This window comes from Ambystoma mexicanum, chromosome 3q (assembly GCF_040938575.1).
Source record: "Ambystoma mexicanum isolate Mex_15411 chromosome 3q, UKY_AmexF1_1, whole genome shotgun sequence".
In the NCBI taxonomy this organism is placed as follows: Eukaryota; Metazoa; Chordata; class Amphibia; order Caudata; family Ambystomatidae; genus Ambystoma; species Ambystoma mexicanum.
The window spans coordinates 550,582,672-550,607,233 of record NC_090926.1 but is presented as its reverse complement, the minus strand read 5'-3'; the positions used below and the strand labels follow the sequence as shown (position 1 = coordinate 550,607,233).

General features: G+C 42.9%; 1 protein-coding gene across 1 annotated transcript in view; it reads right to left on the bottom strand.

Annotated features, from left to right (window-relative positions):
• C3QH5orf58 (chromosome 3q C5orf58 homolog) overlaps window positions 1–24,562 on the bottom strand; it is a 240,754-nt gene that overhangs the window by 149,013 nt on the left and 67,179 nt on the right. The window contains exon 2 of the mRNA XM_069654317.1: window positions 13,994–14,087. Within this exon, the coding sequence (XP_069510418.1) occupies window positions 13,994–14,087 (94 nt within the window). The remainder of the gene's footprint in view (window positions 1–13,993; window positions 14,088–24,562) is intronic.

Genomic DNA, 24,562 nt, shown 5'->3' with positions numbered 1-24,562 from the left:
TACTGACACAACACAGCACAATGGGGCATAAATATTTCCCCTATTACAGTGGCATGTTAGATTCCATTATGCAAAGCCAGTTTCCGTGAAAACAAGTGTTGGATGCTGCTGCTTTTGCTATTGAGAAGTCTGCGACTATAGTCATGGGTTGTTCCCTAACATTGTATGTGGAACATGCAGTTTTTGTAATACTAGAGAGATTCAAATCCACTTTGACCACGCAATGGGCGTCTGCATATAAAGTAATACTGGCAAGCTCTTCTTTTAATAGGTTTGTCGCAAGACAGTGAATCCAGCTACCTTTTTGACTGAACCCATTACTGACGATGAGGAGGTGCATGACTGTGTCACCTATGACGGCCCAGAGGATGGTATTCCTAAGACCCGTGACTATAAACTTGATGAAGGCGAAGTGTATTTTATTGACGTGTCTTCATTTATCGACCAAGAGACAGATCAGAGACATACTGGAGCGGTGGTGGTGCGTCTGGTTGAGGGAGAATTTGAGGTTGTCTTGCAGCAGAAACTGCCAGGTCATTACTCAGCACAAGCAGCAGAACTAATTGCCCTCATTGAAATGCTTGAGGCAGCACAGGGATGCCGAGTAACGATATATTCAGACTCAGCGTATGTTACAACGACTGTCCACTTAGGATTGTTGAGATGGATGAGGTGAGGGCTTCATACAACAGATGGATCTCCTGTACGGCATGCAGCTTTATTGGACAACCTACACTTGCCCCTATAGTGAAGTGCGGAGCCCACACAAGCAGCATAGACTTAATTTCCCTCGGTAACTAAACGGCTGATACTGCAGCGAAACAGGGCGCTTATTTGTCAGCCTCAGATATACCTGAGCATCCAGCATTTGTGAACATGAAGCTCCAGTTGCAGGTGGCATACACGGCCCTCCCCGTTACAGAAATTATTGAGATACAAGGACAGGCCCCACCAAGTGAAAAGTTCGGCAAAAGAGAGGGTGTGCACAATCCCCGACTGATTTAGTGTGGAGGCAAATGAGTAAGGGAAAGGTCGTGATGCCTCATGCGCTGCCATTGGTGGCCTTCGATCAGATCCATTACTCTGCCCATGTATCTAAACAGCATATTGCAGCAGATTTTCAGGAAGATTGGTATTTGCCTAATTTTCAGCAACTGTTATCCTTGTTCACATCCAATAATTATGTGGTGTGCCAGATTTATAGCACAGGGCAAACTTTGAAAGCATTGAAAGGCACCTTGCCGCGCCCTATTGGCCCATTTCACGATTTACATCAAGATCTTGTTGACATGTGAGAGAGGTGTAACTCATTTTGGTACCTGACAGTGGTTGTTGTTTCTCCTGTTGGATTGAGGCTTGTCCGTTTGCACATCCTGATGCCAAATCAGCTGCCAATTTTTTGGTGAGAGAAGTGTTTCCCCGATGGGGAGTGTGCGATACTTCTTCAATGAGCTGTTTCAGGAGATTGCGGCTCTTTTGGGAATAAAGCACAAGTAGTGTTCCGTTTATTACCCTCAGGCCAACGGAATTGTGGAGAGGATGAAAGGTTTACTCATGACAAAACTGTCCAAGCTGTTTGCGACACTGAAAAGGAATTGGGGGTATTGTCTCTCCTTGGCTTTGTTCAGTTTAAGGACCCAACCCTATGTGGATCATCACCTCTGCCCTCATGAAATCGTGACAGGAAGACATATGCACATGCTTCTAACTCCTGTGCGGGGTGCTTCAGATGCTCACAGGAGTGCGTCGATCCTGGGCGATGAATTTCATTCATATTTGACTCAGTTAACCAAGTGTATTAAATACCTTTCTTAACAGATTGTTCCACGGAAAACAGCGCTGCACCAGAATCTGCAAGCTCACCACCATTACAACTGTTCCCAAATGACAAGGTGTATATTAAAAATGTTGTGAGGAGGTGGAGTGAGCGTCGTTATAGTGATCCATACACTGCAGTATATGATACTCCCCTTGCTGTTAAAGTAATGGAATTGCGGTATTGGGTACATTTATCTGATGTTTGAAAAGCACCACAATCCATGTTACCACCCGCGAGCATGTTGACCGAATGTTTTTGAGCAACTGTTAATGTTTGATGAATGCAGGTTTTTATTCATAGCAGTATTGATCAAATTATTTTTTTTTTCTCTTTCATAATTTGTTTATTTTTTTTTGTATTTTGGGGTATTCTTCTTGCACAATGTATTTTCAGCTATTGAGATAGTGGCACAAGATTAAAAATTTGTATTTTTATTGTATTTGCAGTGCCATGCTATATCCGCTTATGTGTAGGTTTGTTTTTATTTTGTTTGTATACATATTTAGTGTTGTTATATGGGTGGCCACATAAAGGGGGATGGGAATGTAGTAGTAGCACTGAAAAGCAATGTACATATATTCAAACTTTTGAAAAACAATGTTAAGCTACAACACCAAATGATGAATATTTAACCACAGTGGTACATTTTAAGCAGATGAAGATATAGGATACTTTATTATGGGATCTCAAGATACGACTAATCTGGAGGCTTAGAGGAGGAAAAAGAATATGAACAGTACAAAGGAATAGTGCTTGATAAAATGTTGAATGTGTACCACCCAGAGTTTAACAATGTATGGTACAGTTATTTGAATTTAATGGGGAAAGGCAGGTACAACGGGAGTTGTTATATCTGTTCCCTCATCCCCCATGCATCAGGAGCACCCAAAATGTTGGTAACTCAGGAGCTATTGGCCTGAGAGGCTCAGTGTTCGAAACACTTAATGCTGTATTGGGTTCTAAGTCTGTTGCAGGGGCACAAAGTACAAGTTGTACTAATGGACAAAGATGAAGAGAAATGTGTAAAAGACAACAGTGCCCCCCAATGCAAGCCCTGGTCCATGTTGAAATTGGATGGGGTATTGTTTATAGTGAACAGATGGGAGAAGCCAGTGGTGAGCTGTGCAGCAGGGGGGTTGGCAGGGTTCGGAAAAGATGTTATATGGAATATCAATAAGAACTGTTTCGAGAAATGGTGTGCACATATATCTAAACTGACATGGATTGAAGCATGCGAAACACCAGTAAAAGTGCAAGCAGGGTATCAATACCAGTTTTGCTTTCGAGGGCATGGAACTGTTACAGTAGGCACTAACACTAAGTGCAATAAGACACTTTCCATTCCAGACCTTGCAAAAGGAACAGCAGCATTGATGGATATGTACTGGGTATGCGGTCAACAAGCATACTTGCACCTTCCACCCTTTTGGCGAGGGACCTCTGCATTGCCAACCCTGCAGTCAGCTATCCTGGTGGTGCCAGAAGTACACTTGACACAAGCATTTGAACGAAAGGTGGTACAGTCAATTATACAGCCTACCCAACCCCCAAGGTGAAAAATAACAGGCGATCCGTGAAGGTGAGAAGAAAGAGATCGAACTATCTGCCGGAAGAATCGTCCAAACAGCTCAAGGCAATTCCAGATAAGTACTGTTTGTAAACTAAAACGGACGTATTCTTCGCCTGCCTCATGAACCGAGTTTATCCAGGCTGCAGATCATTCGATGGGAAGTGATCCAGTTTGCAAATGACACTGAACAAGGCCTTAATGCTATCAAAAGTGAACTGAGGGAGATCTGGCTGATGACGCTCCAAAATAGATACATTCTAGATCTCCTAACAGTGATGGAAGCGGGCGTGTGCAGAAGGTCGGTGGTCATATTGCACATACATACCCCCAAATGATGCAGGGAATGGGTCACTGGTGCATTTTGTAGGGGACTTGCACAAGTTGAACACAGGAATGGATAACGAAGCAGGAGTGCAGCCTGAATACTGGCCCGACACATTGTTCTCATGGGCACCGCCCTGGCATGTGTTTTGCACATGCCAGGTGATGCTTCAATGTTGTGTCAAGAGCAGGCAAAGCAGCGCAAAAATGATGGTCACTATAGGGGCAAGAGTGGCTCTCCCAGGCACAAAAGAGAGGGAGGCCCAAACTGAGGATTTTAATAAACCACGCATGGTCAGGGTTCAACAGCTCCTCCACCCCCCGGGAACACTAACATCACTCCCTCCCACCAGACCCTGAGAACTACACTGAGCACTGGGTGGATTTAGCGGGTGACAGGGATTGCATATATCTCACATGTACTCCAGAAAAGTATGCATGAGATGGAGGTAGCTTGCACCATGCATGCAGGGCATAGGTTCCCAAGTATTGAATGGACCAACAGAGAGAAGAAAATAAGTTAGTTAATGAAGGATTAACTAAAGTGGGGAATGTTGAGATGCATGCCCAGACCACCTCTCATCCGAGACGATTTAGATTGCGAAAAATATATTAAAATATGGAAATGAACACAGGACGGTTTAGGGCAATGGGGGCATGTTATGGGGAGGGGAAATTGGTGGGAATAGGAAAACCATAAAAGGCAAAAAGTTCATTAAGCAATGTCACAATCCAATTATGTAGGCTATAGTCACTTATACACATGATAATCATAGAACAAACTAACATCATATCTACAAGTAGGCCTGAATCCTTGCAGGCCGTGTTTTCAGAGACAACACAGAACAGTGATGGCTCTTCTCTCGTCTCACCATTGCATCCCAATTCCCAGGCGTGGCAAAAGTAACACACACAGGCCCCCACATCAGTTAAGTTCTTTGAACTAATTAGGTAATAATGTGTGTAGTTGACGAATTGAAGGGCTGTGGCCTAGTACCTAGGTTATATTCCTGAGAACGAAGGCAGAGGTCTCGGGATGCCAAGACACAAACCAAGATTTAAGACATTAGCACCCCCCAGAATGATGGTTACTCCATTTGAACTACAAGATGTGCAGGGAAATGGGTCCTAAATCCTTAGTGAACTGTATTGATTAGTGGGACACTAAGTCCACTCTTGGGGAGGGTGAACTGATAAAGGGGTAAACAGAGAATGACAGATTAACGTTTTGTGCCAGTGAGAGCTAATGAATCATGCCTATACAGTGGGTAGGGCATGATGGGGCGCCAACGTGTCGGAGATGAGAAAAGGGCTGCTTTTTCCGCAAGGACCAGGCTGACCTTGAAGTCCCACTGAGTTCATATTGATAACCAGGTGCATGTCACATGGCTAGGATAAAAGGTAGGGTGGTACCAGTTGCAGCATTCCATGATGGACGCAGACATTACTCACGTGTGGTGAAGATGAGTGAACAAACAGCTGAACCAATTGGAGAATTACCCGTATGTAATCATTAGCATGTAATAGGCGGCAGCCAATGAGGGTGGCGTATTAATACTGTATATCGATTACGTCATGAGTGACGGTTTGTGTGTTTAAAACCTGAATCTTGTATGAAAAACGTCAGTGTGGCAGTGGATTCATAATAACCTGCCACCTTTTTCTTTTGTATACAAAATAGAACTCTCATCTTTCTCAAAAGTGGGTGCACCGAGTCTTTTTCCCTAGCGGGTTGTATTTTCTTGGTATGAACATTGGGAGTTGCCCCACACGTTCCTCACAGCAGACACAAATATCTAGCTAAACTCAAAAACAAAAAGCTATATTCTAATGCATAGCTACATTTAAAGAACAGTAGCTAATTCGAAAAGCAGTGGCTAACACAAATATCCAGTTAAATTCAAAACAAAAGCTATATTCTAATGCAGAGCTAAATTTAAAACATTGCGGAGGCACCTGGGCTGAACACAGTGGCTAGATTTAGAGCGAAGCAAGATCTAAGGCAGTGACACAATTAAGAGCTCAACTGTATTGAACAGGATGGCTACGTTCTGAGTGAAAACACAATGGCAAATATCAGAGCACAGCAAGATCTAAGGCAGTGGCAAAATACAGAGATCACCTGGATTCAACAAGATGACTAACTTCAGAGTGCAGCAAGTTTTAAAGTAGTGGCTAACTTTAGAGCACAGCAAGTTTTAAAGCAGCAGTGAACTACAAAGATCACCTGGATTCAACAATGTGGCTAACTTCAGAGTACAGCAAGTTCTAAAGTAGTGGCTTACAACAGAGCGCAGCAAGTTTTAAAGCAGCGGCAAACTACAGAGATCACCTGGATTCAACAAAATGGCTAAGCTCAGAGCGCAACAAGTTTTAAAGCAGCGGCAACCTAAAGAGATCACTTGGATTCAACTAAATGGCTAACGCAAGACCACATTGCGTCGTAAATTGAGTTATGTTCTGGGGACCTGATGCCCCAAAAACCAACCCAAATGAGAGCGCATGGACAAGGGGTTTACAGCACGTTTATATGGGAGAGGTTGTGGTGCAGATTAGGATAGAGTCTGAATATTATTGGTAAAGTACTCAAAGTGGAACCAATAACATGTGTTGATCTGGCTAGCAGAGCATACCATTTTTATTTGAGTATTGTGTATTGTTGGTATATGGTGTTCTTGTCTTCGACAAACCCTTTCATTCACATTTCATGAAATTGAATCATTACTTTTATTTCGGGCACCTTTAAAAGTGTCAGGATTGTTAACAAAAAAACGTGTTTATTCATTAATGTAATAGCTTGAAATTTAAAGTATGTGAAACAAAGGAATAACATGATAATAAAAGATAGGAATAAGAAATGTGACCCACCCCCCCCCACCCTTGAATGCAAGAATGCAAGTAATTGGTGTGTGGTGACTTTGGGGTTTTGTTTTGTTGTATGAGGTTATGAATATTACTTTTTTTTAAATAAATGAATAGATTGGTGGTCTTTTTGAAATAGTATTTATAAGAAAAGTGAGAGAAGACACAAACACGTTATTAAAAACCCATAGTGCAAACATAACACCAAGAGGCCCAAAGGTTGAAAGTAATAATTTGCACATGAAACAACCTACTGATCTCAGAATACTATTTATAGCTGCTTTACCAAAGACATTTGTCAATTATGTAATAATTATTGAAAGGCACAGCACCTGTAGAGTAAAGTAATTAGAAGTAGTGTAAGTACCTTTCAGTGGTGTATGCATCATAGTTGCTTGCTGACCAAAGCAAACGGGAGTTGTGGAGGCTCAAAATTAAAGAGATGGACATTAAGGCAGGAGCAACTGCAATGTTGTCTCATCAGAAAGGGTTTTCTGATATTTATAGACCAAAGAGGCGTCTTGTGATTTCAATAGAGACACATCAGTAGATTGTGAGGACGTTTGAATGAGACACGCACTGACGTGGTGACAAGGGGCATAAGCTTAGAGTTCTTGTCTGTCAATACCATCTACAGGGGTGTGTGTTTTGATTTATTGCCACCAGAGCGCTTGAATTTAGGGCGATGGATCAGCATATAAGATTATCACAAGATGGCCGTTTTCCAACCCGTGCAGTTCACATGTGTAGATGTCTGAAAATCGAATGTGAGATACATTGGAAATAAGAATGTGATCTATCAATATGTGCTAAAAAACATGCCCTATCCATTGGGCATATAACATTTTTGTGGGGGAACATTTCCTTTAAAAGGATGAGGAGTGCAAGCTAACTGTGGGGACCCTCCTTATACTGTCTTTAGGGTCACATCCCAGATCTGGCAATGCTCTGTTGCCCTTAGAACCCCTGATGTGTCAGATTTTCTCACTAGAGAAAGGGACCTACATGAAGACCTCAGGCAGTGAATCACATGCGACCAGGCTTCCATATTGTTTTTAGTTTTGGCTCACAAAAACTATTGTCTGAGAGTGAAGATAGAGGCAGATGGTTATGCGCAAGGAAAAACCACCTCTGGTTGTTGTTTGCTTATAGCAAATAGAGCTGTCATGTTGGACTGGAAACTTTCCCAACCTAACAAAATGAGGGCATCTCTATTGTGAAGTTCTCACTTTCTGTGTCTGACTCGTCCTCTTTAGAGTGTTCCCTTTGGGTCTTATTGGTATTCCTTAGTTTCCCTCTAAGGTCTTCACTTTAGAGAATGGTCTGTCCCTGCCTGCCACCACAGTGTCTACCTGAGATAACAGGTATAGACAGCTGGCGTGAATAGGAGAAACAAACCTTAGAAGAGGGAAAAGCCAGTAAAAGCACAACCCCCCCCCCACAAATTGGTATAAGTAGAGGTGGTTGCATGAATAGGTCCACTGATGGTCCACAGGAAGAAAACTCTGGCAGGTATATCAATCCGGGAAGCAAGATTGAACGAGGAGACAAGGAGAACCAGAGCATAAGAGGAGGGAGCAAGGAGAAGTGAGACAAGGCAGGGAGCAAATGAAGGATAATGGTCTAAGCAAAAGAAGGCAAGGAAAAGTAGTAAGCTAGTGTCTTACCCCAGAGAGAAACAATGGAGGGTTGCAACGTGTGGCTCCGAGCGTCTCAGAGATTGCGGCCGCCATCTTGAAAAAGACTAGACCGGTAATCAAATTGTCAGTCTAGCGTGATGGCATTCATGAACGCGCTTGACGTCAGCATTGCCACAGCGACCACTGCATCGCTGTGACAGAAGCATCTAACACAAAGCATTATTTGTTTTGTCAAAATCATTCATATTTATTTTATTTATCTTATCATTAAGTGCAATTGCAGTACCTATTGTTGTTTTTGTGTTATTATTTTTCCCTCATTCCATATCCGCACCTGGAGAAGGGCACTGAGACAATCAGGTGGTTGGAAATGCAGGCAAGAACCCACAGTATACCGCCCGCAATCTCCAGCCACTGAAGGCCCTTCCCCGCATAGTGCCATCTTGATTGTGGGAAGGCAACAGGGAGAGTCTCCGTGTTGCCTCCTGTGAGGAATCACAGGAATCTGTCCCTTCTCCCTCTGAGGCTATTAAGTTGAGCATGCCCCGCAACACCCTCACTAGGGTGGAGGCAAGCGGGATCTCACTGGGAAAGACTCGTCCTTTGGGGATAAGGACTTGGGTTCTTGTGAAGAATTCCCTAGAAGCCATACTAATGGTGCACTTCTACAACTACTCAGTAAAGAGAAATATGAAGAACATACTAAGATGTCTTATTGTAATCAGGAAATACGAATGATCCCTTTGAGAGAAAGACTGCTTTATACTGAGATGAAGGGAAACCTTTTTTGGAGGAATTCAGAATCAACAAACAGAAAGAAAGGACTACAATGTTGCACCGGGGAAGGCCCATGGCAGCACAATAAAGTAAAAAGGTGAAGACTGGGAAGGAGCTGAGAAAGTCTGCGAGATTCGAGTTTGTTTGCAGGATTGTGTTGAGGACACGTGGCGTCCTGTTCCAGAGTGGAACCTGGAAGGAGATGCTGACGTGCATGGTCAGCAAGAGAGAGGATGGAGAGAGGCTGCAACGGCGTGAGGCGTCTTTACCAGAGGCAATAAACAGGTGGTTGCGTGACTTAGAAGAAACAGAGGTGGACTCGATGTTCTGTAAACAATGCAGCATTCACTGCAAAGCCGACACCGAAAGTGCTGACAGATGAGAAGCTGGAAAAGCCATGGCTGCAAGCGTGGAGACTGCATGAGGCCAACCTAACAAGGGAACAGGAAAGTCCCAACCAAGTGAGAACCCCAGGGACTCTATCTCGGGACACCACAGGTAATGGATAAGACGGGAGACCAAGGAGGGGGACTGAGTCATTATTGGAATGCTCCTACTCGTCACAGTCCTAAATTGTTGAGATTGAATGAAGATAAAGAGAATCATTACTGGAACGTTCATACTCGTTCCAGTCCTACATTGCTGAGATTGAATGAAGATAAAGAAAGTAATTACTGGAAAACTCCTACTCATCCCAGTCCTAAATTGTGGAGACTGAATGAAAATTAAGAGAATCATTACTGGAATGCTCCTGCTCATCCCAGTCTTAAGAGATTGACATTAAGTCAAGACAAAAGCCCTGAGATGTTTCAAAATAGGAAACTTTGTGAGAGGGGAAAAACTGAAGAACTACTTGAGACCAAGATTAAGTATTAAACCCACAACAGTGTTAAAGACTGTTATATAAAGATTGACAACTCAAGAAGTCAAGAGACAAGTGTTAAGTGTTCAATAACATTGCCCTACAACAGGAAAATGATACATACAAACAAAAGAGAAGAAGAAGGTCAAAAGGATCAGAAGAGTAAACCAAAGCAAGAGAGGATTACAAGTTTGAAGCACATTATATCAGAACTTTGTGACTTAACAAGAGTAGCTGCCCATAATTACTTCAGAATAACCTATTGAGTTGAATTGAGAAGAATACCAAACTACAGGAGAAGGGAGTCATTCTCCTGATTTTGCTGTTATAGTAGTGATAGGGTTAGAGCAGGTTACTTTGGAAGTGGACTGATTCTGAATTGGACTTTCACTGATGATGGACAATCACCTTAGCTAGTTTTCTTAGGTAGGGACACCTTACAGTATAGGGAAATCTAGGTGTTACCCTTTTGTTTAATAAAATTATCAGTGAAATGTCTGACCAGAGTCTCTGTCCTCCTTCTGACTCGCTACACTGCCTACGTCCCCACCTTCTCCCCCACCTAAAAGACATCCCGCTTCCTTTCCCCAGCCCCCTCTATCCCCACTTACATGATGGACTGGAGCTTTGCGCTCCCATGCCGGCGCTTCTCCCAGGCAACATAGAAATCGAAAAGGGACTAAGTCCCTTTTCCTATGGCTGTGGCCATCTTGCACTTTCTTTTTTACGGGAGATTGGGCTCCCGCAATGCACAGCAGAGCCAATTTCCCGAAGAAAAAAAAAGAAATTCACGATTTGCATACCAATAGATATTACCCATTGTCAGGGTATACATAGCCGGTAATTGTTCACAGCCCTCGCCTAGGATCCAGCTGGCGGGCCGTTAACAGCCATGTACACCCTCTGATGCTGGGTTGATTGCTACAGTGTTCAAATCCATGCAGGACTCTCGTAGGCAAGAAATAGTTTCCAGTGAGTATGGTCCCTTTGATGGAATGGCTTCAGAAATATGAGGGGAGCTCGACATGTTTCTCATTGAGACTCTATCGAGACTAGACTACGCAAACAGACTCTATCTTGGAATGCGAGAACGCCTCACAAAAAATGACAACACATCCAAAATACTGCAGCAAGACTACTCCTGAGACTAAATAGAAGAGACCAACCCTGAGAAGTCTATACTGGCAACCAGTAAAAAAATGCATTAACTTTAAAGCCCTCTGCATCACCCACAAATCACTACACAGACAAGGAGCTGAATTTCTCAGAGCTAAAATCAACCGCTACCAACCAGAAAGAAACCTACGATCGAGTAACGACATCCAAATAGAAACAAAACACTATGAGAAAAGGACATTTGGAGGAACCACATTCTCCTATTTAATAGCCAAACTATGGAACTCGGTAATGAAGAAAATATGAATGACAGAACACCACTTAACTTTCAGAAAATGACTGAAACCCTGTTTATTCAACTCATCGAGACAATCATAAAAACGTGTACCCTCACAAACCATACTCTGGGACCAGATCAAACATGGAACAATAATGATCGAAGAACCAACAATAAAACAAGCACACACCCAGAGCCAAAGAGAAACCACCCCCTCCTCTTTACCACACCTTCATACCTCTGACATACTAGAGCCAGCAAAACTACACACAAAAATACACAAACAGCACCCCCACCACTATCCACGAGACAAGACCAAACAGTTGCAAACGACAAACAACCCATTCACTGGACGCTGCCCCTCTAGACCCAACAAGCCCAGTGCACATAAAAAAAACACCCCGAAAGCTGACCCGCGCACACACCAGTTTCTCCTGGATTTGCAAGAATCAACAGAAGAGCACAACTTCTGTCCTATCCCTCTTCCCTCACAACACCACCCACTTTTCTTACAGAGCCATGTGAGTGCTGGAAACCATGTAATGGCAGCAGTGTGCAGTATAAATCATCATAACATAATATCATTCCACAGCAACTCTGTAGCTTTCATGGGTTTTCTTAGAATCCGAATGAGGCACATTGCCTGGCACAAAGGAATAAGCACTGGAGAAACAGTGTGCATTCCATCTCGGGCAGAGAGCATCTATATTTCTGCAAGCAGAGTTCTTCAAGCGGATGTTCAATATTTGCTTCTTGCATTGGAAGGCACGACACCTGAGGACTGATTCTGAGCTTGTGCTAAATATAGTGTGGAAAGCTGACATTCTCCCCTCCAGTTTCCAGCACCATCATTCTGAAGTGGGTCGAAATTTTGGAGGGGAAATGAGCTTTCCAGCTGCAAAAGCTGCTAAAATCTCTCGTTGTCTGGGAAACATGTGTTCCAGTGGCATTGCGAGCATTTCTTAAAAGGCTGCCACTTTTCTTATTTAAGAACGTTTTCTTAAACTTTAAACTAGAAGAGTGGTGCTGCAGTCTAAGAAATGCTATATTTGTAATGGGAAAACGTGTGCAGTGGGGTTAAACGCACCTCCCAAGGTACAGTTAGTCAACACCTCTTTAGGCTGGTGTAGAAAGGGTGTTCTGGCTTTAGAATGCAGTGCCTGCCAGACACTAACACATGAAGTGGTTGGCAAGGATGTTGCTATGCCGTAAATCACAGTGGTGGACTCGATTTATTACCGCCACTCTCGGGCTACATCAGAATCCTTTGCATCATGGTAAAGTGTCCTTCTGCTGAAACACGGCCATTCTCTTATTTAACATGCACGTCAGAATCAGCACCTTAGCCTTTTAAATGGTATTTGTAGATCTGGCTCTGTGCTAGCTCTGATCTGTGTGTATTCGTGGCATATGTTAATTTGTGTTCACAATCTAGGTGTACCAATTCCACTGAGGGACTGATTAATCTCCAAAGAGACTACCCCCGCCAGCTACATAGTGTGCTGTTTTACTGCTGATTCTCTTCCTTTCAGCTTCATATTGTTAGTTTTACACCTGATCCTCTTTCCTCCCCTTCATGTCGAGCTGTTTTGCTCTTGAGACTCTTCCTCGGCTACTTATGTAAAGTTTTACTGCAGGAGCAGGGGTCTGCGAGCTGTGCTTCACCCGATGGATGGGACTATGACTCCCATTATCCCTCACCATTGACTATGCTGGCGAGGGGTGATGGAAGTTGTAGTTCAAATCATCTGGCGAGCCAAAGGTTGCAGACCACAGTTATAGACCACCTTCTTTTAGCTTCATGGCTTGATGACCCATTACTGTCCTGCTCCAGTTTCCTTCCTCCCCCTTTTGAGTCCCTCTCTTACTGTCTCTCCCTGTTTACCTCTATCTTGCTCTCCCTTTGTCTCACAATGTGTATTTTGTTCTCTCCATATGATCCCTTACCACTCTCTGTGTCACATGTTTTTTTTTTGGGGGGGGGGGGTCCCCCATTTAGCCCCTGTTTTTTACCCTTTAACATGCACCTGAACAAAAATTAACCCTTTGCCCCCCCAAAAACATGCATTAGATGGAAATGTTTTAGATGGAAACATTTCGATGGAATGGTATTAGATGGAATGGGTTTAGATGAATTGACTAGATACCGTGTCACACATCCACCTCTGTGTTACTCTCCCTCTCTCTCTCTCCCCATTTCTAATCCCACCCTCTCTGCTTCTCTTTTTCTTTATCCCCAATCACCTTCTCTGTCTTTCTTTCTCTCTCTTGCTGCTTTTGTATTTATGTGCCCCTTTCTTGTGCTCTCCACAACCCTGTCTTTACGTCTCTCCCTGTAGGCCTCTCTCTCAGTATTTTCGCATCCACTAAAATTATTGTGTTTTTTTAGTTTTGGCTGACTGGGGGACCAGCCCAAATTTGCTAGCTTTTGTCATGTACATAATAGAAGGCCCAGAAGAGTTAATGGACTAAGTACTGGCAACAACGTGAATACCTGTGTATTCTGATGGCACTAGCTAGTGTATGGTAACGAATACACATACAGCTCTTTGAGCGGAAGAGCATTTGATGCACGTACCCAGAAAATGATAGCAACAGCCTCTTACAATGAATGTTTGGCAAAAGCCTATGCTATGCATATACAAACGTCAACACTATTTCCTGGGTTGAAGGAGAACCTTTTTTACGTACATTTTGTTTCTTCCCTTTAAGTTTACTACAAACGTTTTCAATAATTAGTTATTCTCACCTCCCATTTTTTTTAGATCACTTGACATTTTGTCAATGTTTTTTATAATGGCATCAAGACGTTGCACGCGCCCATCATAGTTATTTATATTCATCTGCAAAAAAAGAAAAAGATATTATAAGTCATCTGTATTTTTGTGAAGGCGCCCAACTTAAAGTCTGCTCCTTCAAAGGGGTTTTTGATTCATCCTAATAAACCACTTGCTACTGATCTTGCTTTATGGATGTCATGCAAGCAGTGCAGCATCACATAGAAGGTAACATCCCAAAATTTATGGTATCGATATTCATGGTTCAAGTAGTTATTATTGCCATTTTAGTTGTGGCTATTAGGTAGCAAAAACTATTGCACTAGAGTACAGCTAGGGAGAACTGGCATTTGCAAAGGTTCACAAAGGGCGTTTATGTTGTTTGGTTATTTACCCATTCACTCAGTGACTGCCCATGTCCATGCTAATCCCTATGGCCATTCCCACCCGCGTCCTGCCCCTGCCCACCCAAAATACATCCTACTGGGATCTCCCTGAGCTAGCCTTATCAAGCCTTCAATCAAACTGGGGGTAGATCTCTGTCTTCGGCTGGTGTCTCCCTCTGGAACAGCCTCCCTGCCACTCTAAAACTTGAGGAGAACCATCTCCGGTTCCGAAAGCACCCCAAGACCTTCCTCTTTTCTTCTGCCTTCGCTCCCCTTCTCCCCTGCTGATCTGTTCTCTCTTGGCACCGTGCACCTGGCCACCCTCTCTCCTCCGGGCCCAGGTACCTGCTCACCCTGCCATCCTTACGCACTGCCTCCGGGCCACCCCTTGCACTGGGGTCTGTATCTGTACCCATGCAGCCCCATCTTTTTCTTCCTGCACTTATCAGACCTACCCTGTCTGCTGCCTTAAACCTAGCCCTTGCAAATTGCTGGCTGCACTGCAACCGTTTGTTGCCTTTATTATGTATTTATTGTTATTTATCTGTTTCTCCTCTGCTTCGCACTTTCCACTTCTCCCCCCTTTCATGCACTTTTCCCCTCCCCCTCTCCCATGCACTTGCGTGCTCTCAATGTCACTGGGCCTATTAAGATCGCTGTTTTGTTCTCGCCTGTTCCCCTCCCTTGCCTTGTCGCGCTCTGAAACACTTGTGTACGAGCGCTATAGAAATAAAATATCAATATCAATATCAATAAAACTGTTTGCTCAAAGTGCCTTCCTGTGTTTTTTCAAAGCAGTCTTCTGACAGTTAACAACTTAATTGGAGCCGTAAACGAGCTCCTGATCTAATAAACATTTCTTAACCAGGTTTGTCATCAGCCACACGAATCATTAGCACTGCGTGTGTCCTTCACTGGAGCCCTGTTAAAAACAAGCTTTGGCAAAGCCAACAGTTTTGGCTTTTGTATATCTATTAGGCATTTGTCAGCTACTGCTGTTGTATGCCCAGGTACTCGCACCATTTTGCAGCTGCAACCATCAATGATCAACTGATCAAACCATCAGCCGGTAAGATAGCTCAGTGGGTTGAGCGCTCACTGCTGCAATCTGAGTGTGATCTGCAGGTCGTAGGTTCAAATCCTGGCAAGTCCAACTCAGCCTTTCATCCTTCCGAGGTCGATAAATGAGTACCAATTTTGGTTGGGTGATATTGTATGTAAATGTGTGCTCTGTAAAGCGCTTTGGATAAAACATAATTATCATTATCAATGGGCAGTTAGTTATAACACAAAACTGCTGACATTATGTTTATAGTGTAGCAACACAACCTCTATTCTTTACAGATGTTATTGTGAGATGTTGCTTGCCTGTCACACTTTAACACTTCATCACTAACTTCCCCTTTCCTCACATCAGCAACACTATATTCCTATATCCGTACAAACGACCTAAACCCACAACATGTTCTGCGCCTGCCACCTCATACTAGCCGTGACCTGAGAACATCTTTAGAACTCACAACCATTTGATGCATATCAGAACTTGACATTTCAATGTGGTGTGTAATCAGAGGATACCGATTTCAGTGAATTCCTGAGGTGTGCTTCTGATGATTAAGTGGGTGACCATTTCCCCGCTTAGAGACCATGGCCTGTTTGGTGCCTGGAGCATGCTAGAACAAATCTCCTCATTGTTGGAATGAAAATGGTATAGATCAGAGAGTGCAAAGGCTAACACATAAGGGTGGGGGCACTAGGCCGTGCCACTAGTATAGCTAGTGTTACCTCTTTAAATACCAGTTCGCAAAAACCATCAAATGCAGGGTAGATCCAGAGTATGTGCAGCAAACCTCAAGTTTGTCCCACATCCTACCACATGAGATGGTAGTAGTAGATGGGGCCCCCTTTCCTCATCAAGTACATTTTGACATGTGGGAATGCCCCCTTTGTGTCTTTAGTCCCGCCCCCTTTTGATAGGCTTTTGATATGAATTTTAACATCAAAACAATGTTATATTGAAAAGATATCAAAATAATATCAAATGTATATTTGTGTATATGAAGTGTGTTTTGATATATTTTGATATCAGAAGGGTATCATTTATATCAGTTTGATATCAAGTTTACATTCAAATTATTTTAATATAAAGTTGATATTAAAATGTTTTTAATACGGGAGAGCGCGTGTGAGCTGTTGCTTGGTCTGGAGCATACTGAGTTGTGAGGAGTTAGCCGGCGAATGTGAGATGTTGGTGACGCTTTTATGACTCGGGAGTGGGTTGTGGCTGTGATGGCTCCAGCTTCCCTTCATCAGCTCCTAGAATTTGGAACTCACTCCCACAGAACCTAAGCAAGGAGCCCTCCCTCACCCACTTCAAGAAACCGCTAAAAACCTTGTTATTCAATACATTCTAACCTGCTTACATCCCAACTGCTCTGTCCAGACCCACCGTCATCACCCCCACTTGTAACTATTGTAAGCACACATGTTCCCCATTCTTAACTTCTGACTTGTATTTTGCTAAATGTGTCTACTTTCAACTGTACCTTTTTTTCCCTGTAACCAGAAAATGTGTATGGTAAATGTGTAACCTACGCCGTGATACCCTCGGATTTGGGCATATGGTCAAATGTAATAAATAACATAAAATAATTAAGATGGTACGACATCATGATGTTATATAAAGATGGCCTTTGAATAATTTAATATGAACTTTATATTATTTATACCTATAAAAACAAAACAAAGAAAACATGTGCAATCACTTTTTTTTTAATATCAAAATGTATTTTTTATATCAAAATTATATCAGATTTTTTATATCAAATTTATTTTTAAAAAATATCAAAATTACATCGGATTGTTTATATAAAAATGTTAAAAAACCTTTGATATCAAAATATTTTGATATCAAAATATCAGATTTTTTTATACCAAAATTAAAAAACATTTGACATCAAAATTATATCCCATTTTATTTATACCTAAATAAAAAAATATATAGAAATGATATCAGAATTTTTCATATCAAAATTATAAACAAATTGGTATCACAATTATTTTGATAAGCCTTTAAATAATGTTATAGAAACTTTACATAGATGTATTAGAGGTGTAATATAAAGCAGGGTGACAACATAATTTTATAACAGATTTTATATAAACTTTATATTATTTTTATATAAAGCTGGAATACATTTGATAAGCACTGAATATATTTTATATAAACTCTATATAATTGTAATATAACGTTTGATTGAAAGGGCCGGCTTAAGGCTAGGGTGACACAGGGATGGGTGTTTAGAACCCAGATATATAGCTTGTTGTGACAGGGTGAAAAACACAGCACTTCCTGAGCTAACCAATGGCTATTCAGAAAATGGCGACTCTGATCAGCTATAGCTACAGCGCTGGGGAGAACAACCCCAGGAACCCCTATGGATATTATGGTGAATGAGGGGATGGATGATGTTATGTTAAGTCCACTTGTAAAGCACACGGTCACCCGAGGGCATCATGGCGCTAGAGGGAAGGGATCTTGGTCAGGTTCCAACAAGTCTAAAAAAGAAAGGTTTTAACAGCTTTTCTGAAAGCTAGATGATTCGAAATGTTCTTGATGGCCAGTGGAAGTTTATTCCACAGCTCTGCAGCTGCCACCGAAAAGGCTTGCCCTCCAATCCGAGCATGTTTATATATGGGGGCTGTTAACATGTCGGCAGAGGCGGAGCACAGTGACCGTCAGAGACATAGGGCGTGAATTTCACCAGGAGATATTCCGCCCATTGGCTATGTAAAGCATGATGGACAATACACAGTGCTTTGAAGTTGACTCGTTGAGTCACCGGAAGCCAGTGTAAGGATCGGAGGACAGGGGATATATGGGCTCCATAAGGGGAGCCGGTGGCCACACAAGCGGCCAGATTCTGAAGGCGTTGCAGCCGGTAAATCACTCCCTTGGGCTGTGCCAAATAAAGGGAGTTACATTAGTCTAAGATGCTCAGGATTTAATGGCCGGCTATGAAACTGAAGAGTTTTGGGACAGTGACGATGAGGTTATGGAGCAGCCATGTGCGGGTGATACCAGCTCTGAAGACAAGGACTGTGAACCTATGATGCTGCAGGCGGGTGCAGCGATGACGCCATAGACGGATGCTGCCCGTGGAACCATGATGAAAAACATGGGCGTGCGCGGGGATGGGATGATCCAGGTGGCGGCCGGGACTATTAACACGTATTGTGTTGGTTGTTCAAACCACCATGAAAACACAGGTATGACAAATACCTGCACAGTAGCAAAGTATATACAGATACCCATGTGCGAGCTGCTTGGGCAAGTTTAAATCACCGCGGATGGCTAGCCTCTCATGTCAAAATGTACTTGATGAGGAAAGGGGGCCCCATCTACTACTACCATATGATGTGTGCAGGGGCTGAAATCTGGGAATCGGGGTGGGGTCTCCGCACATAAATATTTTAAATGTACCAAGGATGGGTGGTCCAATGTTTTTGGTGCAGCAGCAAGGGCTGATGGCTTTTGGGGGCCCGACGCTAAGGAGTAGTTTTATAATTTCATCAGTAGGCATCCCTGGATTACATCTTGCACCCATTGGAGTTGGTTTTTGTTGTTGTTTTTGTTCATCCATTGGGGCCCAAGGAATAGCTGAGGGGCCCAGAAACATTGAGTTTTCTTTTTTGTTTTTGATTCTCCCAGAGGGGCCCAAGGAATGTCTGGGTGTCCCCGAAATGTGGAGTTCTTTTTTACATTGTTGTTTTTGATTCATCCCGAGGGGCCCGAGGAGTGTCTGGGGGTACCCCGAACCGTGGAGTTCTTTTGATTCAACCAGCGGGGCCCAAGGCCCCAACATGCAGAGTTGTTCTTTTATTTTGGAAAACATGTGTCATGACACTGCTAACAAATGCCAACCCAATGTTTTTTTACAGGTGTGATCAGTGCTTTTATAGGTGTGATGGGAAACTATATGCTGAATGATTCATCATAACTTCTAAAGCTTTGTTGTGTGTGATATATAATACATGTGTTTTATACAGTTTTCAAGATGTATACTGCATCATATTTTTTATTTACAGTTTTTTTATTTACAATTCAGTGTTGGTTTCCACATAGTGCTTAAACAGTAAATATAAATGCGCAGATATCGTAATGTTTGATTTATCAACTTTTAGAAGCTTGAGAGGCTAGTCATCCGCTGTGATTGAAACTCACCCAAGACGCTTGCACATGGATATCTGTACATACTTCACTACTGTGCAGGTATTTGTCATACCTGTGTTTTCATGTTGGTTTGAACAACCAACACAATAAGTGTGAATAGACCAGGCTGCTGCCTGGATCATCCCATTCCACACACACGCCTTCGTTTTTCATCATGGTTCCGGGGAGGCGGTATCCGTCTCTGGCGTCATTGAGTAATCCGCCTGCAGCGTCATAGGTTCACAGTCCTTGTCTTCAGAGTTCGTATCGCCTGCACATGGCTGCTCCATAACCGCATCGTCACTGTCCCAAAACTCTTTGGGTTCATAGCCAGCCATTAAATCCTAAGCATCTTCCATCCCCTCATATACCATAAAATCCATAGGGGTTCCTGGGGTTGTTCTCCCCAGTGTTGTAGCTGTAACTGATCATAGTCGTCATTTTCTGAATAGCCGTTGGTTAGCTCAGGAAGTGCTATGTTTTCCACCCTGTCGCAAAAAACGATTTATCCGGGTTCTAAAGCCCATCCCTGTGTCACCCTAGCCTTAATCCGGCCCTTTCAGTCAAATTTTATATTCAAATTATATAGAGTTTATATAAAATGTATTCAGGGATTATCAAATGTATTCCAGCTTTATATAAAAATAATAAAAAGTTTATATAAAATATGTTATACAATTATGATGTCACCCCGCTTTATATTAATACAACTAATAAAGCTCTAATAAATATATATAAAGTTTACATACAATTATTCAAAGACTTATCAAATATGCTCAAAGTTTATATAATATCTATATATAATGATGACGTCGCCCCATCTGCCTAGCTTTATATTACAGCTCTATAAAATTATATAAAGTTTATATAAAATTATTCAAAGGCATATCAAAATAATTTTGATATCACTTTTTTATATTTTGATATTAAAAAATCAGATATATTTTTGATATCACATTTACGTAATTTTGATATACAAAAATCCGATATAATTATGATATCAAAATGTTTTGATATCAAATGTGTTTTTATTTTGATATAAAAAATTCGGATATTTTGATATCAACATTTTTTTATTTTGATATAAAAAAAATCCGATATCATTTTGATATTAATTTTTTTAAATAATTTTGACAACCATTTTTTTAAATAAAAAGAAAATGTTGGGGTGGGAGGGGCTGTTGAGCAGCATCCAAGATGGTTGCTTGAGCTGGGAGCTCCGGTCCCACAGAATCCTCGTATCAAATGTTTTTAATTAACATCGTTACTGCAACTAATGGTTCCCACATATTGCGTAATGCCTCTGGAACCAATGGCTCGATAATCTAATAGAACCGCTCAACAAGAACAGGGCGGCGCTGAACTTGGATTGGCCCAGGCGGCAGTGGTGGTTGACTGAGCTGGAGGCGGGAACCCGCCAGAACATTCAATGCTCCAACTTCTGGGCTGGTTGGGAGGATGGAGCACTGCACGCAAAACTGCCTTCAACGGCTCCCCGCCGGAACACATCTTCCAATCCTGGTGAGTGCCAAGCACGCCCGGCCCAGTGTAACACGCAAGGGCCTATAACACACAGCGAAAGATCTCCCGCACACCTCCAACATAAGGCTTCACATAAGGCTTCACCATTGGGACCCCCGTGGATGGGCACTGGCCAGCTCGTAAGGAATATCACGACCCTCCTTGCAACTCCGTTTGCCAACACTTATCCAAGCTGCGAGCCCGCACGGGCCAATATGTACCGTGACTGCCACTGCGTAGTTTGTGTTTCCCTGCATGGCCCTTGGATACCATCGGGCCAGCTCAGTCACAGCACACCCATGGATAATCCCACAGTTTATTTTGGGGTAAATCGTCAAGTTGGGGGTGATGAAGCGGGTCGGGGGATAAATTACCATTGAGTTCGGTTAATCGACAGACAATTTCACAAAAGGTTACTGCAGTTGTTTAAGCTTGTAGTAATGTTTTATGTTTAAACAAAACAAGTCCAGACTGTTTCCCTGGTACTTATCGGAAGGAAATCACTACTTACAATGTTAGCGAGGCATATATATTTAATAATGCATGCAAGTCGACATGAGTGACAAGATCTCCTTCCTGACATGGAATGTTCAGGGCCTAAACAACCCTATTAAAGTAAAATACTATCATATATTAATCACCATGGTCCAAAGGTGGTGATGTTGCAGGAAACCCACTCCCAGGGAGCACTCAATGATAGATTTGCACCCAGTTGGGGGAAACAGTGAGGCTACACCGACTACTCCTCTCAGGCTAGGTGAGTTATGACACTGATACACTGATACACTGGTCATTACCCTTCCAAGAAAACAATATATATAATACAAATACAAATACAAATATCTGTATAGACTCCAAGGGTGGCTATGTGATTATATGGGGCAGACTCGCAGGTGTAGAAATAACACTAGTCAATACATATGGTCCCAACTTAGATGACCACGAATACTATTGGCACCCAGTGTTAATGAATGGCTCAGAGAGCTGGCCTATGCTAGTGATAGGGAGAAATGCAATATCTCCACGATTGTACCTGTCTGTAGACCCAAGGACACATGGGGTCCATTTAGAAATTTACTGCAGAGATCGAATGTTGAACAGTAAGGCCTATTGTCATAAACACTTCCGAAGTTATGATACTACTTCCCCTAAAGATATACTGACACTTTGGGCTGATGCTTTGTGATGTTGTAATTACCTTGCTAAAATTGCACTCTGTGGGAACATGTCGTGGGAAAATGTCTGTCACTGTACAAAATAAAGTTTTTTTTAAAAAATGTTCATAGCAATTTTCTTTTATTTTACTTTTTTTAAAAAAATATGTCTTTATCAAGCATTTTTGAGGTAAACAAGGTGCATAATCAAACATGCAATTCTTTATACAACCCATGACCTCCATCACATTAGGTCAGGGCCAGTCTGTTCCAATCAAGTTACCTCTTTGTCCCCCTTCCATCCTCACACCCCCCGGGACAAGTTGGGTTAAGTCTGCGAATGGTATCGACGGGGAAAAGCTGTGTCTATGGAGGGGGCTGTAGTGTTCCTAGGAAATTGTCTATTGATGAAGGGCAGCCATTTCATTTCTCTTGTCGGAGTTAGGTCGTGGAGAGTCAAAGTGATATTTTCCATTTTGTATATCTCTTTGGCTTTGTGAGTGCACATCTTTCTGACGGGAGTGCGCCCTCTTTCCATCTTATTGTGAGGCACACTCTTGCGGCCAATAGCAGGAAGTGAGGCATGTGCGGGAGTCGCACCCAAATGTCCTCTGATTTCTCCACCCCAAACAGGACTAGCCAGGGGTCGAGGCTGCGTGCCACCCCTTCTATGTTTTTGATCCAAGCCAGAACCTTTTTCCAGTATGCCTGCGCTTTCGGGCATGCCCACCACATGTGCCAGAAGTCCGCCTGTTCACTGCATCCTCTCCAGCATAGTGGACTTGTCACTCTGAACATTTTGGAGAGGCGCTTGGGGTCGTATTGCCATCTGTTGAGCAATTTCAATCAGTGTAACTTATATTGGCATGAGATGGAGGTTTTGTGGGCATTTCTGTAGAACCTTGTCCAGAGATCTTTATGAATCGGGCCACCTAGATCCTTTTCCCTCTCCTTTCTGAGCGGTTCATTAGAGTCAGTTGCCTTGCTCAAAAAAGTTATGTATATCTGGAAGATGAGGCCCCTTGTTGACATGGTCTCACTTAGTATATTTTCAAGTGGCAGTAGGTCTCTCTGCAGCCTGTCTTTCCATTCCGGGGACATCAACACCCCCTTTCGCAGAAGGAACTTCAAGGCCAGAATGGGTTTGCTTTTCAGTCCTTCTTCAAGCTGTTGAAGGGTGAGGCATGATTTTACTTTAATGATCTGACCCACTCTTTATAGGCCTGCCTAGTACCAGTGCTGGAAGCGTTGGGGCTCTGAGCCTAGAATTTCCGATCTGATTGGTGGGGCCCAGATGTGGCACATTGGGGATGGTTGGTTGTGTGACCTTTCATTTCGCTGTTGTTCCACCACAGTTTCAGGAGCTCGCCTAGCATCCTATGGTTTATCGCCTTATTTGGGAATTATGGTTTTGACGCCAGAGCCACTCTTCCAGTGTTACTGGAATCAGTATGTGGTTCTCTATTTCCACCCATTGCTTGTCTTTGTCCCCTCTGAGATGCGGGACCAAGGCCCTAAATTGGGCTGCACCGTAATAAGTATAACATTTCGGGAGCCCCACTCCTCCATCCTCCTTGCTCTGCGTCAGTGTGCCATATGCAATCCTCTGTTTTTTCCCCTGCCATAGAAACTTGCTGAGTTTGATTTTGAGTTCGGTGAAGTGATCCCTTGGGATTTCTATTGGGAGCATATTTGGTAATAATAGAGAACTCTGGACAGGATCGCCATTTTGATTGCGTTGAGGCGTCCCAGACAGGAGATCATTAACTTCTCCCACCTGTTTAGTTCTGTGCTTAACTCGGATATGAGCGGGGGTAGGTTAACCTCGTAGAGGTCCTTTGCGTCTTTGGTGATATTGATTTCTAGGTATTTCAGCGTTTTCGGGCCAAATGGGATTCCCAGACCGGCTAGACCCCCTTCAGTCACATCTCTAGGGTTACTGTATGGGAAGATGATAGTCTTCTCTATTTTGACCTTTAGTTCTGCCCATGTCACGACCACAGCCCCTGGTCCTGACATTCGGGTCCTCAGGACCACATCACAGTACTCATGGGGGGGCCCAAGGGCCCAATCATGCTTCCAAAGCCTCTTGTGGAGTCAGGCCTGCCGCTTTTGGTGCCAGGCTCATGTTATTAATAGAAAAGCCATAGTCCCCAATGGCACTAGCACAACATGGATGCCTCCACATGGTTCAGTCCCAGAACTGAACCATGCAGTCTAGCTTTTTGGGTGTGGTCAGGTCTGAAGATACCTGGGATGCTTGCAGAC